Source organism: Chiloscyllium punctatum, chromosome 9, assembly GCF_047496795.1.
Source record: "Chiloscyllium punctatum isolate Juve2018m chromosome 9, sChiPun1.3, whole genome shotgun sequence".
Taxonomy (NCBI): domain Eukaryota; kingdom Metazoa; phylum Chordata; class Chondrichthyes; order Orectolobiformes; family Hemiscylliidae; genus Chiloscyllium; species Chiloscyllium punctatum.
In genome coordinates this window covers 19,123,626-19,141,178 of record NC_092747.1, presented here as the reverse complement: position 1 = coordinate 19,141,178, position 17,553 = coordinate 19,123,626, and the positions used below count along the sequence as shown (strand labels likewise).

The 17,553-nt window shown below is 39.2% G+C and overlaps 1 protein-coding gene across 2 annotated transcripts in view; it reads right to left on the bottom strand.

Moving 5' to 3' along the window:
- LOC140481184 (uncharacterized) overlaps nt 1–17,542 on the bottom strand; it is a 44,286-nt gene extending 26,744 nt beyond the window's left edge. For both annotated transcript variants that reach the window (XM_072576975.1, XM_072576974.1), the window contains exons 1-4: nt 17,416–17,542; nt 7,761–8,132; nt 4,246–4,521; nt 1,335–1,787 (exon numbers count right to left, since the gene is read on the bottom strand). In XM_072576975.1, coding sequence (XP_072433076.1) covers nt 1,335–1,787; nt 4,246–4,521; nt 7,761–8,132; nt 17,416–17,461 — 1,147 coding nt within the window. In that variant the 5' untranslated portion in view covers nt 17,462–17,542. The remainder of the gene's footprint in view (nt 1–1,334; nt 1,788–4,245; nt 4,522–7,760; nt 8,133–17,415) is intronic.
- Nucleotides 17,543–17,553: the final 11 nt, after the last annotated feature.

Genomic DNA, 17,553 nt, shown 5'->3' with positions numbered 1-17,553 from the left:
ATGATGTTTCACAGTGTCTATTTAAATGCATTAATCATGAAAGCTTAGCATGCTGACATAGCAATTAATAAGGAAAGTTAAGAGAATGTTATCACTTATTGGAAGGTGAATTGAATTCTAAAGTAGGGGGTTATGTTTCAGTTATACAAGGCACTGATAAGATCACATCTGGAGTGTTGTATATAGTATTGGAAACCTCATTTACAGTAGGATCTAAAGGTATTGGGATCATTTTACACAAAATTTAGAGGATTACTATCTGAAATAGGGAGGTTGTCTGATGAAGAAAGGTTGGGCAAGCCAGACTTTTAACTGTACGCATTTAGAAGGGTAAAAGAAAACTTGGTCACAACATATAAGATCCTGAGGGGTCTTGACAGGTTGAATGTGGAAAGGATATTTGATTTTATGGGAAAATCCTGAACTAGGAGTTAAAATTAAGGTTTTGGCCATTCAAGAAAGAGATAACATAGTATAAAAGTTATCTTAGATGGTTTGTATACCTTTGGACCTCTCTTCCCTAAAAAGGTGGTGGTAACAGAGTCATAGAGTCATACAGCACAGAAACAGACCCTACGGTCCAACCAGTCCATGCTGAACATAATCCCAATCTAAACTAACCCCACCTGCCTGCTCCTGACCTATCTCCCTCCAAACCTCTCCTGTTCATGTATTTATCCAAATCTCTTTTAAACATTGTAATTGTATCCATATCCACCACATCCTCAGGAAGTTCATTCCACTCAAGCACCACCCTCTGTGTAAAAGATTTGCCCGTCATGTCTTTGTTCAGTCTCTCTCCTCTCACCTTAAAGATGTACTAGATCTTCTTAAGGCCGAGGTAGATCGATTCATAGTCAATCAGGGATCAGGGTGAAAGGATATCAAGGTAGGCAGGAATGTAGATTCAAGGTTACAATCAGATCGCCATGGTCTTATTAAACTGCAGAGCAGCCAAATGACCATTTTCTGCTTTTCATTTATATATAAATATATGTTCAATGGTGGATTACCGTGTCATCATCTGCCTAGTCAGTCAATATTGCCAATATTGATCTTGTTTCTGTCTTCACACAAAGTTCAAACATTCACTTTCCAACAAGCATTACTAAAAAAGTCAGATTGTCAGTCATGACTGATTCCACCACCACTCCATGCCCAACCCCCTGCAAGTCAATCACAACTCTCCACTGCTCCCCTGGTTAAGACTAACTTGCTAAGCAGAGAGCAAGACCATCTTGCTTCTGCAAAGCCCAGTAACATACATCTAGCACATTTAGATTAAACCAGATGGTAAACCAACATGTTACATATCAAAAGAAGAACATATTTACGTTTGCAGTATCCTTTGAAGCGCTTGATAAGGAGCATGATGATTAAAAGTAGCAGAATTCCACTGAGGATGACACACATATATGTGGGAAGGTGACTTGGACCACCATTTGTTACCACAACTGGACAGTCTCTTCCAGCTGACTCCAGCTGATCTTGATTCAAATCTTCATTCCATGGATCAGAAGTTTCATCCGTTTTTATTGTCGATCGTATTGTGGTGGGATAACTTTCAGTTCTTAGACTAGTGGTCTTAGGGGATGTGCTCTGCACCCATTCTACATCGTTCCACATCATCTGTGAGGCATTTGTGATCTCATATGTTGTTATCGCTTGTGTGGTAGTTTCTTGGGTGGTCAATGTAGATGTTGATTCAGAAGTAATAAAAGGAATGGATGTACTGGCTGGGTAATCATAATCTCCAGGAAGCATTGTGGTATCAAGAAAATCACGGTCTGAAACAATTAAATAAACTTTAGATTTTTGAACAAGAACAAACCAAAACTGTACTGTCATTTGGATTGTTGATGTAAACGGTGTGGGATGCCAGGAAAAATTGCAATTTAGACAAAACAATCAGATATATTCTCTTGTTTGGGGCATGGTGGCTCAGTGGTTAGCACTGCTGCCTCACAACACCAGGGACCCAGCTTTGATTCCAGGAAATGGGATTGTGCAGGAAAATGACATTGAGGTAGATGACCATCTGTGGTCTTATTGAACAGTGGAACATATTTGATGGGCCAAATGGCCTGCTCCTCCTCTATTCCTATGTTCCAATGCACAATCATTAAACTCATTCATGTTTGCTATCCATTGACCCATTTGACAACCAAAGTTTGGCACACTTATTGAGCGAAGTCAACTCTGATTTCCTCTGATAGTGTGTGTAACATTTATCAGAAAAAAGATGGAGCAAAAGTAATGAAAATATGAAAACAACTCACATCACCCATTTTATCCTATTGCAGAGTAAAAGTCCATCCCAATATGTTGAAAATGATTTTTAAAGCAGAAATATTAAGTAAATTGCATATATTTACATGTACCATTTTAATTCAAGGGTATTTAATATTTGGGGTTTAATATCTGTAGATGAGATTAAATTCCCTACAGGGTGGAAACAGGCCCTTTGAAGAGTAACCCACCCAGATCCATTTCTCTCTGACTCATGCATCTAACTCTATGGGCAATTTAGCATGGCCAGTTCACCTGACCTGCACATCTTTGGACTGTGGGAGAAAGCCCATACAGACACAGAGAGAATGTACAAACCCCACATAGACAGTTGCCCAAGGCTGGAATTGAACCTGGGTCCCTGGCACTGCGAGGTAGCGCTGAGCCATCATTCCACCCCAATGCATATAAGGAGATCATTATGGTTTGGTACTTCGAACCGCAATGAAATGAAACTATACATGGAGAAGGCTGGGGCAGGGGACTCATTGGATGCTGAGGAAGGGTCACTGGACCCAATATGGTAACTCTGATTTCTCTCCACAGAAACTGCCAGATCTGCTGAGCTTTTCCAGGTATTTCTGTTTTTGACACTGGATGCTGAGTTTAGATGGCATGTAATCCCAATGCAAGTTTAAAAAGATGCTGACAATTCTCATTTCATTAGGTGTCCCCAATGCTCCTTCTGTTCTGGGGACTTAGCCACAAGGACTGGAGGCTGTACTGTTTGGTTAGCAGGGTTAGATCACATGGAATATAGGTAGACTTAGCCATTTGGATACAGAACTGGCTCAAAGGTAGAAGACAGAGGGTTGTAGTAGAGGGTTATTTTTCAGACTGGAGGCCTGTGACCAATGGTTGCCACAAGGATCGGTGCTAGGTCCTTTAATTTTTGTCATTTATATAAATGATTGGGATGTGAGCATAAGAGGTATAGTTAGTAAGTTTGCAGATGACACCAAAATTGGAGGTGTAGTGGACAGCAAAAAAGGTTACCTTGGAGTACAATGGGATGTTGATCAGATGGGCCAATGGGCCAAGGATTGATAGGTGGCGTATAATTTAGATAAATGTGAGATGCTGCATTTTGGAAGGTAAATCAGGGCAGAACTTATACACTTAATGATAAGGTCCTTGGGGCTGAACAAAGAGAACTTGGAGTGCAGGTTCATAATTCCTTGGAAGTGGAGTCACAGGTAGATAGGGTAGTGAAGAAGACGTTTGGTATGCTTGCCTTTATTGGTCAGTGTAGGAGTTGGGAGTTCATGTTGTGGCTCTACAGGACATTAGTTAGGCTACTTTTAGAATACTGCACATAGTTCTGGTCTCCTTGCCAGAGGAAGAATATTGTGAAACATGAAAGGGCTCAAAAAGCTTTACGAGGATGTTGCCAGGGTTGGGTTTGAGCAATAGGGAGAGGCTGCATAGGCTGGGACTATGTTCCATAGAGCATCGGAGCCTGAGGTATGACGTCTTGAGGTTTATAAAATCCTGAGGGGCATGGATAGGGTGAATAGCCAATATATTTTCCCTGGGGTGGGGAAATCCAAAACCAGACAGCACATGTTTAAGGTGAGAGGGAACACTTTAAAAGTAATCTGAGGGGCAACATTTTCACACAGAGGGTGGTGTCTGGATTGAATGAGCTACCAGAGGAAGTGGTGGAGGCTAGTACAGTTACAACATTTAAAAGGCATTTAGATGGGTATATGAATAGGAAGGGTTTAGAGGGAGGAGAGCCAAATACTTGTAAATGGGACTAGATTAAATTAGGATATCTGTTCGGCATGGATGAGTTGGACCAAAGGGTCCGTTTCCATGCTGTTCAGCTCTATGACTCAATGACTGTATGTATGCTAGTGGGAAGTGTAGCCACATTTCCTAGTGATTCCAAACCAAAGACACATTAACATTTGTGTAAATTCTTGAATACTATTATTTGAATTTTCTTTTTACCTATGTCCAGGCATATTTCAGAAACTATTGATTCCTTTTTGGCCAAACTACATCCATACTTCTTCAGGTGCTCCTGATCCACACGCGAAATAACAAGAGACTGGCCGTCATTGCTGATGCTTACAGCCCCAGTGTCCGATATAGACAATCCATCATACAGCCATTTTATTCGGGGTGTCAGCACTTTCGGTCCACAGTATGTGCATGTCAGTGTAACTTTATCTCCAATTGACACGACAGGTGGGTTCACTGTAAGTTGGAGGTTTGACCAGCATCCTACAGAAAATAAATCCTCTGCATTATATAGTGAAAACATCAGTAACTGTGCAACATGTGATTTGGTAAACTTTAACCGGTTTTTAGATTGAGATATCCAAAATGATTAGTTCAGTTAATAAACACTCAACTGTAAGTGCATTTTATGAGGTGTATTGAAATCTGTTTAATGAATTTTGTCTAAACTGCCTTCAATGCAAGTGTATCCTTCCTTAAATGTGTAATCAAAACAAGTTCACTGTACTCAGTGTGATCGTATCCAATGCTTTTTACAACTGTAGCAAGACTTCCTTATTTTTGCAGTTCATGCTCCTTTCAACAAAGACTAAATTTCATTGTGTTCCTAAGCATGGCTTGTACCTGTATGTTAAAGTTTTATGATTCATGAACAAATTCTTGAGATGGTAAGACTGTTGTTTCAGACTAGATCAGTTAGGGCAATATTTACTGGAGTTTCAAAGAATGAGGGAGGATTTCATAGAAACCTATAAAATTCTGACAGGACTAGAAATGGTAAACTTAGGAAGGATGATCCTGATAACCAAGGAGTCCAGAATTGGGGAGGGGGTGGTCACAGTCTAAGAATATGGGATTTGGCATTTAGAACTGTAATGAACATAAATATCTTCACCTTGAAAGTGGTGAACTTCCAGAATTGTCTGCCACAGAAAGCAATTGAGGCCAAAACATTGAATGTTTCAAGAAGGTAATAGTTATAATTCTTATGGCTAAAGGAACCAAAGGGCATGGGCAGAAATTGAGAACAGGGTACTGGGTTGGATGATCGAGCATGATCATGTTGAGTGGTGGGGCTGGCTCAAACAGCAAAATGGTCTTCTCCTGCTCCTATTCCTAGGTTTTTATGACATGCCATTGATAGTTGAGGCTATAACATTGAATCCTGTAGCACTCCAAAAAGTTACAGTTTGCCAACATGAAAATAATCTATTTATCATGTTTCTGTGTATAGTGTTATTTAGCACTACCAGTTGAATATGTTGCCCTTAACACCTTGAACTTTTATCCTGTGGCATCTGCCTGGCACCTTGTCAAATGCCTTTTAAAACAAAGCAAATACATTAATTAATAAATCAATTAATTCCTTTATCTATCCTGCTGGTCACATTCTCAAGGAGCTCAAATGCATTAGGAAACAATTTTCCTTTCATAAAACCATGTTGACACTGCTTGAGGGAGAAACCTGTCAATTGACATCAAAAAAGCTTATCAACATTTTCTGTCCAGCCCCAAACTTGAAGAATGGCACATGAAAGTGTCAAAAGGAAGGAAGGAAACGCTAGCAAGGCTCTCAATGCATAATCTCCTCACTAACTCATGCAACCTGATATATCATCCTCCTCAACAGTCAATAATGCTAATCCATGGAGGAGATACACAAGCAAAGGGGAGTAAAATGTGCTTAATTTCAGAAAAGAAATCTCTCAGAATATTCTATTAAATGCTTTAATCAATAAACTAACTCCATAAGGCCAAGATTGCACTTCAATTCCTGTCACAGTAACTCCAAGGGCAGGCAATATTTAGAAATTAGACACTTTGCAGCTGTGCTTTAGATTGTTATCATGACAACCTTGTTTCACTGGTACCTTACGCCATTCTCAATTGTCAGTATTACATGACCAAATGGGGGTTACTACTACCAGAAACTGAACTGGACTCGCCATGTAAATTCCTGCTCCTCGGATACTGTCTGACCTGCTGTGCTTTTCGAGCACCACACTTTTGACTTGTCGTATAAATACTGCGGCAGCAAAAGAAAGTTAGTGGCTTGGAATCCCCTTGTGAGTAATTCACCTCATGTCTTCCCAAAGCTTATCCATTAACTACAAGGCACGAGTCAGGCATGTGATGAATACATTCCACTTGCCTGGATGAGTGCAGCTCAAGAAGATTGATACCATCCAGGACAAAGTAGGCCACTTGATGAGCACCACATCCATGAACATTCAGTCTCTTCACTATTGATTCTCAGTAATAGCAGTATCTACAAGATGCACTGCAGAAGTTCTCCAAGATTCCTTAGACAGTACCTCCCAAACCCACAGCATTGCGATCCACAAGGACAATGGCATCAGATATGGTGGAACATCACTCTATTAGTTCCCCTCCAAACCACAGACCATCCTGATTTGGAAATATATCACTGTTCCTTAAGTGCTGCTGGGTCAAAATCTAGAACTTGCCCCCAAATGTCATTGTGGGTCCACCTACAGCACATAGAGTGCAGTGGTTCAAGAAGCAGCTCACCACCACCAGGTAAATAAAAGCTGGCCAAGCCAATGGTACCCACATTCCATGGATACATACAAACAAGAAATCCTTATTCCATTACTTGTTTTTGTCTTCAATCTTCATTCTTTTAGTGAAATTTTCATCTGACATTCAATATTTCATTGAGATGTACTGTGACTAAACCAAAACATTTCGTTTACAATAAAGTCTCTTTTGGCCCCACAATATATCCCTGCAATCCTCTCAGCACCCAATCTTATTTATCAATTGTTTAGTCTACTTTGTACTTTTTTCAATGTCTATGACTTTGTTTGTCTACAAGAGCTGCATACAGTATTTAATGGGTCAGTGCTATGCTCCAAGTTACATCTCGATTGATGTGGTAGGTGTTTGACCCTTCAAGTCATTTTTTTAATCTATCTACACAGGGTGCTGAAGATTAAGGTCTGTATAACACAAAAAAATAGCAGATTCATCTCCTTTCCATTTAAATTTCCTTTACTAATCCTGTACTTTTAAACATTTTTTTTCTCTTTTCACACATCTTTTTTTCATTCATCTACATTAAACAACATCTTCCAAGTGTTTGTCCCACTATTTGGGCATGTTCTAATTTTTCTACCACAGATCTACTTCTTCCCTACTACCTGTTGCCATCACAGCTTTTGTACCGGCAGATTTACTACTTTTCCTTCCTGTACATCTTAAATAGGCACTGTTCACCCGAGACTCAACTCCGAAAGTAACTCCTTCTCATGTAGGTGCAAACATAAGTAATCAGCCTTTTTAATTGTGATTCAATCAGTTAGATGAAGGAGCCATGTATAATGAATGACTATGAGTTGGAGGAAATGCAGATTTCAGAGAACATTGACAACATAATACAGTCAAAATTATATCCTGCTGAACGGGAGATGAGGAAGCAAGAAAACAATTTCATTCATAATTGTGAAAATCTGCTCAGTTTATAGTTTGCTCTCACATACCTGGCTTCACTACTAGCCTCAATTTTTTCTCCTCAGAAAGATAATCATGGGTGCAGATGAACGCTCCTGAATCCGGTATCTTTATTCCCCTTAGTGTGATTGAATAATCACCCTTCTTTATTTTTGATCGGTATACAAGCACTCGCCCTTTGAACTGTTCCTCATATATGGCTCGCCCATCGGGATAAATGTCCAGAACCTTTCCACCATTGGAACCACTGCATTCTGGATACAGTGGTGTCCAATACCAGCTCACAGGACGGTCAAATGGAAGTTGCTCTGAGATTATGCAGCTAAGTGAGGCAACATTTCCAATGGTGACTGACACTTCCTGTTCAGCTCCAGCAGTCAGTTCAATGAAGACAAGCAAAGCTGAAATAGTAACACACGATTATACATTATAATTCCAGTACCACTCATACTTAAAACATTATTAATTACCATTAGCCATTTGAAGTTTACTGTTGATGTGAAATCTCTATAAATAACTGAGGTGTGTCGAATAGAGCGACACCAACATTGATAGGACTCGAAGGTGAGATACAGTTTTTAAAAAGTGGTAAATTCAATATTATTTTCTTTCTTCAAACCATCTGAAGAATGTAGAAGGAAGAGAACTAATGGAGGACTTAAGGTGTCCTACAATATTGAGTGCACAGAACAATTTATATAAGGGGCTGTGAAATGGGACATAGTTTCAATACAGAAGGGACTCAGGGAAATGGAACTATGTATGGAATGGCAAATGCGACGTTTATGAAGAATAAGAGAATCATAATAGAAGATACGTGTAGTCCACTTAGATTAGTAGCATCACGCATCACTCTAAGGTTCACTTAGATGCTAATAGAGAACTAGTCAGACCTGTAAATTTTGCAATACATTTTTGCAATTGTATTTCAGGCCACAGCATATCTCTAATGCAAGGCTCAGGTTCTGTGTTAAGTTAAAAATCACACAACACCACAGGTTCTGTGTTAACAACAGTTTATATTTATATAACATATGAAGAACATCTTTCCACACCACACACATAGGCAGAGGGGAAATGAACACAGCATGGAGAAGAGACAATGGAAAGATGAACCAAAAGCTAGGTTGAAATTCCAGAGTTTTAAGAGTTATTAGAGGGTGGAGAACAATGCAGCAATGTTTAGGAATGGAGTTCCAGAGTATGCAGAGGGAAATAGAAGAGACATTTCTGATGATGCGCTGGCAGTTTTGGATTAATTAATACGGAACCATGCATTAGAGATTTTGTTACATTAATTGTATTCTACTGAGGCAGTAGGGGTCAGTATAGTTAGCTTTAGCATCTGCAGCTTGCAAAGAGGTAAGTGAGCCCAGGTTCCCATTATATTTCTTTTCAGTAGTCTTTGTGAAATAATTATATATTGGGCTTTCAGGTGAAGACAGTTTTGGGATGGTTGAGTAACTTGTTGAATAAACGGTACATGAGACCAGAAAGAAGTTATTTAATAATTATTTATTAGAATATCGTATTTACATATAATTGGATCTGGCTTCTTTAAATTCTGATGAAAATAAGCTTTAAAAGGGAATAATTAATCAATTCTAATAATCCTACTTCTGTGATTTGAGGTCTGTTTACTAGGTGAAGCTCACCTCTAGTTGTTCAGCTTTGTCGCCTGTTGCTGAATATTGACATTTCATAGAATACAAGTAACGGTAACAGTACAAAGAAAAGGTTTCAGTCATAATCTTGCCTCTATCTTGCTTTATCATTTTGTTATACAACACAAAAGAAATTGCATCTAATTGTAACTATAAATAAATTTAACACTTTAGCTAGTTACATGTAAATACATTCTAAAGTCTGAACAAAGTAACTGAGTTTCTGTTATAACTTTAATAAGTCGACTTTTGATGGAGTTGCATGTTTACTCTTTTACCTAATGACAGTGTTTGCCATGGTTCAGCTGGTTTTACCACATGACTCTAAATCGAGAACTTTTATATCAAGTCCCATTTCATGATGTGATGACAAAAATCAAAGCTGACAGTCCTGTATAGTGTTTAGGTAGGTGTGCTTTGTTGTATGACACGTTTTTAAAAATCATCGCCCGAAAGGTTTATAAGTGTCCCAAAGTGTCTTTATGGTCTGACAGTAAACGTACTGCTCAGGTCATGTGCAGAAGTCCTTCTTGGTCAATTTAAGACACAGAATTATCTTTAATAAAAGCAAAATACTGCAGATTTTGTAAATACGAAATAAAACAGAAAGTGCTGGACAGTCTCAGCATTTGTGGAGAGAGAGAAAGCGAGAGAGAGAGAGAGAGAGAGACCAAGTTAACATTTCAAATCCACTATGATTCTTCTTCAAAACTTGTTGATGGGTTTATTATGAATATCGGTGATAGAGGTTGCACAGCAAACAGCAACAGCACTACCTTTACCAGCAGGTTTGATAGTAAAGCCAGATTAAACCTGAGAGGTCAGAGTACAGCGAGTTCAGAGGGGATAGGTTAGACTGGGTGGGGGCAGCACAGAAATTAAATTGGCTGATGAGACATTGATAGTTCTTGATGAAGAGATCAAATGCAGGTAAAAGGCCAGAGGGTGCAGTCCATGTGGAAGGAGAGTGGGAGAAGGTCCAAGGACTGACAACAGGACTGCTGTCCAAATAAGTGGGCACGGAGATGAAGATGACAGAAGAGTTCAATGTCATGCCATTCCTGAAATTCACTGAAGTGAAGGCATAAAGGGATAAAACTAGATCCTTTGATCGTTCAGCGTTGAAGAAGGTCAGAGGATACAGTAAAAGTATGAGATTAGAAGAAGGGTTGGAGACAGACGGGAAGAAGAATCTAGAGGAGCATTCATACCTATGAGTTTTTGAAGCTTGTGTTCCTTAACACTTGAAAGAAAAATAAAACGTTTCTTGTTAAAGTTTCAAATGAGATGGTGAATGAAATAGATTTGAGATGTGAAAGATGAAACTTCAGTTGGAATCCACGTGAGGGAAGGCAGAACTGAAGACAATTCCTGAGGAAGGAGATGTGGCTATGAAAGTGAATTTTGTCAAACACTTTATTAAAATCTAAGACAGATCAAAAGCAATGAAGTTGAAGAAGCTGATAAATTTAAATGGAAATGCCATTGGAGAGAAGAGCCGAACTTTTCCAAGGCAGGCATAACTGGAAGAAAAGTCGCAGTGAATTAAGTAGCTAATTAAAAACAAAATACTGCAGTAGTAGTTCTGACGAAGATTCATACTGGATTTAAAATGTAAACTCTCTCTCTCTCTCTCTCTGTCTCTCTCTCTCTCTTCCCACAGATGCTCTTAGACCTACTCAGCTTCTCCAGAACTTCTTGTACGTATGGTGAAATAATCTTTCTTTATCGTTGCTGGAATTTGTGTGCAGCCTTGTGTGCCTCACAGCGCCAGAGACCCGGGTTCAATTCCTGCCTCGGGCAACTGTCTGTGTGGAATTTGCACATTCTCCCCGTGTCTGTGTGGGTTTCCTCCGGGTGCTCCGGTTTCCTCCCACAGTCCAAAGATGTGCAGGGTAGGTGCATTGGCCATGTTAAATTGCCCGTAGTGTTAGGTGAAGGGGTAAGTGTAAGGGAATGGGTCTGGGTCGGTTGCTCTTCAGAGGGTTGGTGTGGACTTGTTGGGCCGAAGGGCCTGTTTCCACACTGTAAGTAATCTAATCAGCCTAATGATGAAATGCATATACTGGAATTCATTTTTAAAATTTCATAATAAAATCTTGGTTTTGAACATTTTGAGTTACAAAATATCAACCACTCCACAGTATATGTGACTCAGTAGTATTTATTTGCTGTTCTGTGAAAAGAAAATGAGTTTCTCAATTTCACCATCTTTTACTATGTTAGTTCAGAAGACTGCAATATTTAACTCACCTCAGCAATTGCCATATATGAACTAGTCAATTTCACCATGAGCTAATTAAACAAATAATGTATAATACAGAGCTCTAATATGTTCAAGTAAAGTCTAAAATCATAATATGGAAGGAAAATTATAAATTTTAAAGTTGAAAATTCTGTTTTAAATTCAACTGGAATATCACTTGGTGTGTTACCATTCGCTTCCATCAACCCTAAATGAGGGAAGGGGAAACATCAGCCACTGCTCATTTTTGTTTCAAACAATACAAGTGACTCCCGAGTGCAGTTGGAGTGTGGTAATCAAGCACTGAGAGAGTTGTCCAAATTTTCATTTCTAAATAGTTGAACAGTCCATTAACAGAGTGCGATTCTTTAAGAAAGCAGTTTATTACAACAATTAGGGTATACTCTGGGCCAATGTTCTGTTTCTTTATTGCAACCCTTTGCCCTTTGTTCTGTAACATCTTTGTTATTTAATCTCACCTACCCTTTGGTTCTGCCTCCCCATCACCCCTTTCAATAGTGTAAACCCATCACATTTATCAACTTTTCGCATCTGAAGACGAGTCACTTCAAACTCAAAACTTTAACTCTGCTTCTTTTTCCACAGATGCTGTCAATCCTGCAGAGAGTTTTCCAGAACTTGTTATATTTATTACATATTTTCAACATTAGCAAGTTGTGCTTTTATCATGTTGAGGCTAAATCTGAATTTTACAAAGGCTCGTCATAACTTCCTTGCTGACTAGTCTGTGCCTGTATTGAGAAAATGATCCTATATCATTACTTTTTCAACGTGTCCTGCCATCTTCAATGATTTGTATACATATACCATCAGGCCCTCTGTTCATTAACCCCCTTTAGAATTGTTCCTCTATTTTTATTGCCTTTCCTCAGTACTTCTAACAGAACGGTGGCACGGTGGCTCAGTGGTCAGCACTGCTGCCTCATACCGCCAAAGACCCGGGTTCAATTTCCGCCTCGGACAACTGTCTGTGTGGAGTTTGCACATTCTCCCCAGGTTTGGGTGGGTTTCCTCCGGGTGCTCCAGTTTCCTCCCACAGTCCAAAGATGTGCAGGTTAGGTGAATTGGTCATGGTAAATTGCACGTAGTGTTAGTTGGATTAGTCAGGGGTAAATATAGGGAGGTGGGTTTCTCTTCGGAGGGTCGGTGTGGACTTGTTGGGCTGAAGGGCCTGTTTCCACACTGTAGGTAATCTAATCTAAAAAAAATGAACACTTTTCACTTTGCATTAAAGTTCAGCTGCTTTGTGCATCTGTTCATTCCACTGTCTATCTATGTGTGTTTAAAGTTTATCATTATCCCCCTCACTGTTGACAATTGTTATATATTATCTTATTTCCTGTAAAGACCACAAAACTAATTAGCCAGGAAGCAGTTGCATGTGTAAGTGATCCAGAGGCAACCTGGCTTCACTGGAGGGTCCATTCTTTGAGTAACATGGCACTGACCTAAGCAGCCTTCCAATCAGGCGGCGAGATAGTTGTATTAAAGACAAAGAACTCTATCCACTCTTAGCCTAAAGTGTGATTGTAACATCAGGAAGCAAAGGACAATCAAAACACATAAATTCCAGATTTGGTGGCGTCTCCAAATTTTTAAGTTGTGCCCTGCAAACCCGAATCGAGATCATTCATGTACGTCACGGAAGATACATCTTGTTGAATAACTCAAATCTTAGGTAGAGGAAGTGAGACAGGTTTCTTTGAAGTGAAACTTGCTTCTAGATGATAGTCCTTTAATTCAAATAAAATCACACAAACTACGAATAAATCTGCCTTTCTCATCAAGTTATAGCCACCATACTCATCATCATGCTTTGGTGATGATGTAGAGGCATGTGAGAAAAGTTACATCTTCCAGGGATTTAAACTCCATTAAGGAGACAGATTTGGCTCATCAATCATCAACATGCCTGGAGGACCTATCTGACTCACATACTTGATTAAAATAAAATCAAGATATGCGGATGCTAGAAATCTGAAACAAAAGCAGAAACTGCCAGAAAAACTCAGCAGCTCTGGCAGCATCTGTGGAGAGAAAGCAGAGTTGGTGTTTTTAATCCAGTGACCTTTCCTCAGAACTGAAGAAGTTCTGAAGTTCCGAAGAAGGATCACTGGGCCCAAAATGTTAACTCAGTTTCTCTCTCCATAGAAGCTGCCAAACCTGGTGAGTTTCTCCAGCAATTTCTGCTTTTGTCACGTACTTAGTTAGTGGCTGTGCACATTGCGAGCAATATCATTCAGAAACCAGTTTCACTTCAAAGAAACTTGACCCAACTTCCTTCATTGAAGAAAGATTTGAGTTGTCAAATATTGATGTTGACTTTATAAATCAAATTATCCATAAATGAGTGGAAATATATCTAATGCAAAACTCTTTACAAAGCTTTCGTCTGTATTCTAGTTCCACACAATAAAATGTACCAGGAGACATGTAAATGTGGCTTTTCCAAAATTGATTTCTAATTCATCGTCAGAAACATAGACACATGCACAAATAGTCCAATATTTACACAGTCATAGGGTCATTAAATCATTGAATCAGACGATACAGAAGAGGCCCTTCAGCCCATCGAGTCTGAACCACCAAACATATAGTACTACCCATACTAGTCCCATTTTCCTTCTTTAGGTCCACAGCCTTGAATATTATGACATTTCAAGTGCTCATTCAAGTACGTTTTCAAGACTGTGAGGTGTCCTGGCTCAATTACATCACCAGGGAATGCATTCCAGGAACCCACCACCCTCCAAGTGAAAGGCTTTGCCTCAAATCACCACTAAACCTCCTGCTTTTCACTTTAAAATGATGTCCTCTTGTTATTGATCCTTCAACTAATGGGAAAAAGCTACTTTCTATTTACCCTGTCCATGCTCCTTTTTATCTTATACTCCTCCAATTTCAAGACCTAAAACATGCCATGGAAATTTATTTTTGAAGTTTAGAAAGTTGAGTCACTGAACTGGCAATCAGGGTGACACATTCACAGATCGGTAAAGTTTCATTTCCTCCAGTGCATAATGAGCTCAACTCTACTTTCAGAAGAATTAACTTTTCTCTGTAGTGAATCAACAAATGATAAAAGAAATGAATATATAAAAATAAATACTTTCCTCAAATTGAAAATTGTCATTATTGAATAATGATAAACATTGGAGGGAAACCTCTCACAAAAGTAAATACACGGACAAATAATTTTTATGTCTATTTTGATACCCAGACACAAGCTTAAACAAATTATTCAGATTATATCAATGATTTGGATGTGAGTTTAAGAGATATAGTTAGTAAATTTGCAGATGACACCAAACTTGGAGGTGTAGTGGATAGGAAAGAAGGTTACTTCAGATTACAAACTGGATCTTGATCGGATGAGCCAATGGGCTGAGGAATGGAAGACAGAGTTTAATTTAGATAAATGTGAGGTGCTGCATTTTGGGAAAGGAAACCTTAGCAGGATTTATACACTTAATGGTAAGGTCCTAGGGAGTGTTGCTGAGCAAAAAGACCTTGGAGTGCAGGTTCATAGCTCCCTGAAAATAGAGTCGCAGGTAGATAGGATAGTGAAGAAGGCGTTTGGTATGCTTTCCTTTATTGGTCACAGTGTTAAATACAGGAGTTGGGAGGTCATGTTGTGGCTGTACAGAGCATTGGTTAGGCCACTTTTGGAATACTGCGTGCAATTCTGGTCTCCTTCCTATCAGAAGGATGTTGTGAAACTTGAAAGGGTTCAGAAAAGATGTATAAGGATATTGCCAGGGTTGGAAGATTTGAGCTATAGGGAGAGGTTGAATAGGCTAGGGCTGTTTTTCCTGGAATGTCAGAGGCTGAGGGGTGACCTTATAGAGGTTTATAAAATCATGAGGGGCATGGATAGGGTAAATAGACAAGGTCTTTTCCCTGGGGTGGATGAGTCCAAAACTAGAGGGCATAGGTTTAGAGTCAGAGGGGAAAGACATAAAAGAGACCTAAGGGGCAACCTTTTCACGCAGAGGGTGGTGCATGTGTGGAATGGGCTGCCAGAGGAAGTGATGGAGGCTAGTACAATTGCAACATTTAAAAGGCATCTGGATGGGTAAATGTACAGGAAGGGTTTGGAGGGATATGGGCTGGGTGCTGGCAGGTTGGACCAGATTGGGTTGGGATATCTGGTTGGCATGGACTAGTTTGACCGAAGGGTCTGTTTCATGCTGTACATCTCTATGACTCTCTGACTATATATTTAATGGGCGTTGCACCATGATGCCAAAAACAACTGAGGTGATTGTAGCTGGGGGAAAATATCCTGCACTTGCTCAGGTTATGTTAATTGTTTTTCTGATACAACACCACACTTCGATTCAGAGAGTCATAGAGATGTATACAGCACAGAAACAGACACTTCCGTCCAACTCGCCCACGCTGACCAGATATCCCAACACAATCTAGTCCCACCTCCCAGCACCCAGCCAATATCCTTCCAAACCCTTCTTATTCATATACCCATCCAGATGCCATTTAAATGTTTCAATTGTACTAGCCTCCACCAATTCCTCTGGCAACTTATTTCATTCATGCACCACCCTCTGCATGAAAAAGTTGCCCCTTAGGTCCCTTTTATCTCTTTCCCCTCTCATCCTAAACCTATGCCCTCTAGTTCTGTGCTCCCCCACCCCAGGGAAAAGGCTTTGTCTATTTATCCTATCCATCCTCCAGAACAAATGTAAAAATGCCCTGTAAGAACAATAATAGATAATTACATTGCATCTGAATTTTATATGCTTTCTTGCAATTTTCTAAAACCATGACTTTCGTGTTAACCATATTCTAAATTTTGATTTACTGTATCTTCAAACCCAGTGGTTCCTAACATTTAATACTTTGTGTGCCACCAACCACTTTGTTAAACACTTCTGGTCCCAACATGATAAAAACAAAACCACACTTTTTCCAGGGAGTGTACATGTATTTTATTTTAGCAATGAAAATTTTAAAAGACATTAAAAATTGCATTGGTTTTACTGAGAATAAGTTTTATTGCTACATTTAGCACCTGATTGAGAAACATTGTTCTAACCTATAATTTTTTTTAACTTTTAACTTTATTGTCTGTTGCTTTAATTTTTCATACAAAAGGAGATTGTTTAGTCCATCATGTCTATGCTGGCTCATTGTAAGAGCTAAGCAATTAGTCCCAGACCTCGACTCTTCCTCTACAACTAAATACCTATTAACCATTCTCTTTTGAAAGCTACGATTGAAAGTGCTTCCACCTAGTTCCCTTTTCAGACAAGACATTCCAGATCATGATGCACTAAGTAAAATAAAACCCCCTTATCTTCCCCAACCCAACCTATACTTGATGAACTTATATCCATGTCCTTCATTTACTGAACCTCCTGTCACTGGAAACAGTGTCTTTATGTCAACCTTGTCAGAACTCCATATAAGTTTCAATCAATACATTAACTAATTGAATTCCCTCAACTTTATATTTTAAGCTAGGTCAAGAATTCTGTTAATTGAAATCTTTTATCAATCATTTGCAATTTGGTCACTTGAGTTATCTGTCCTCTTTCAGGAGGTTTCCGTTGTGGAGACAAATCCATTGCATTGAGACAATCTCTTCAGAGAAGTGAAAAATGACAAATAATAATCCAAAATAGCTACAACGGTGTAATCTCTTGAAAGAATCAATGTCACTCGAATAAGATAGCACCCCGGTTGGCTGCAGTCAACTGAACTCCCAAACATTTTGTCAGCAATTTTACTCACCTAGACGAAGGAGTTTGAAGTGCACATAGATGTTGTTGGATTTCATTGTTTCAGCTGTGAATGGATGTGCAGTCAGAGTTCAAAAAGCTGATTTTAACTCATTACACCAGAACTGAACACTATCCTCACATCCTGAAG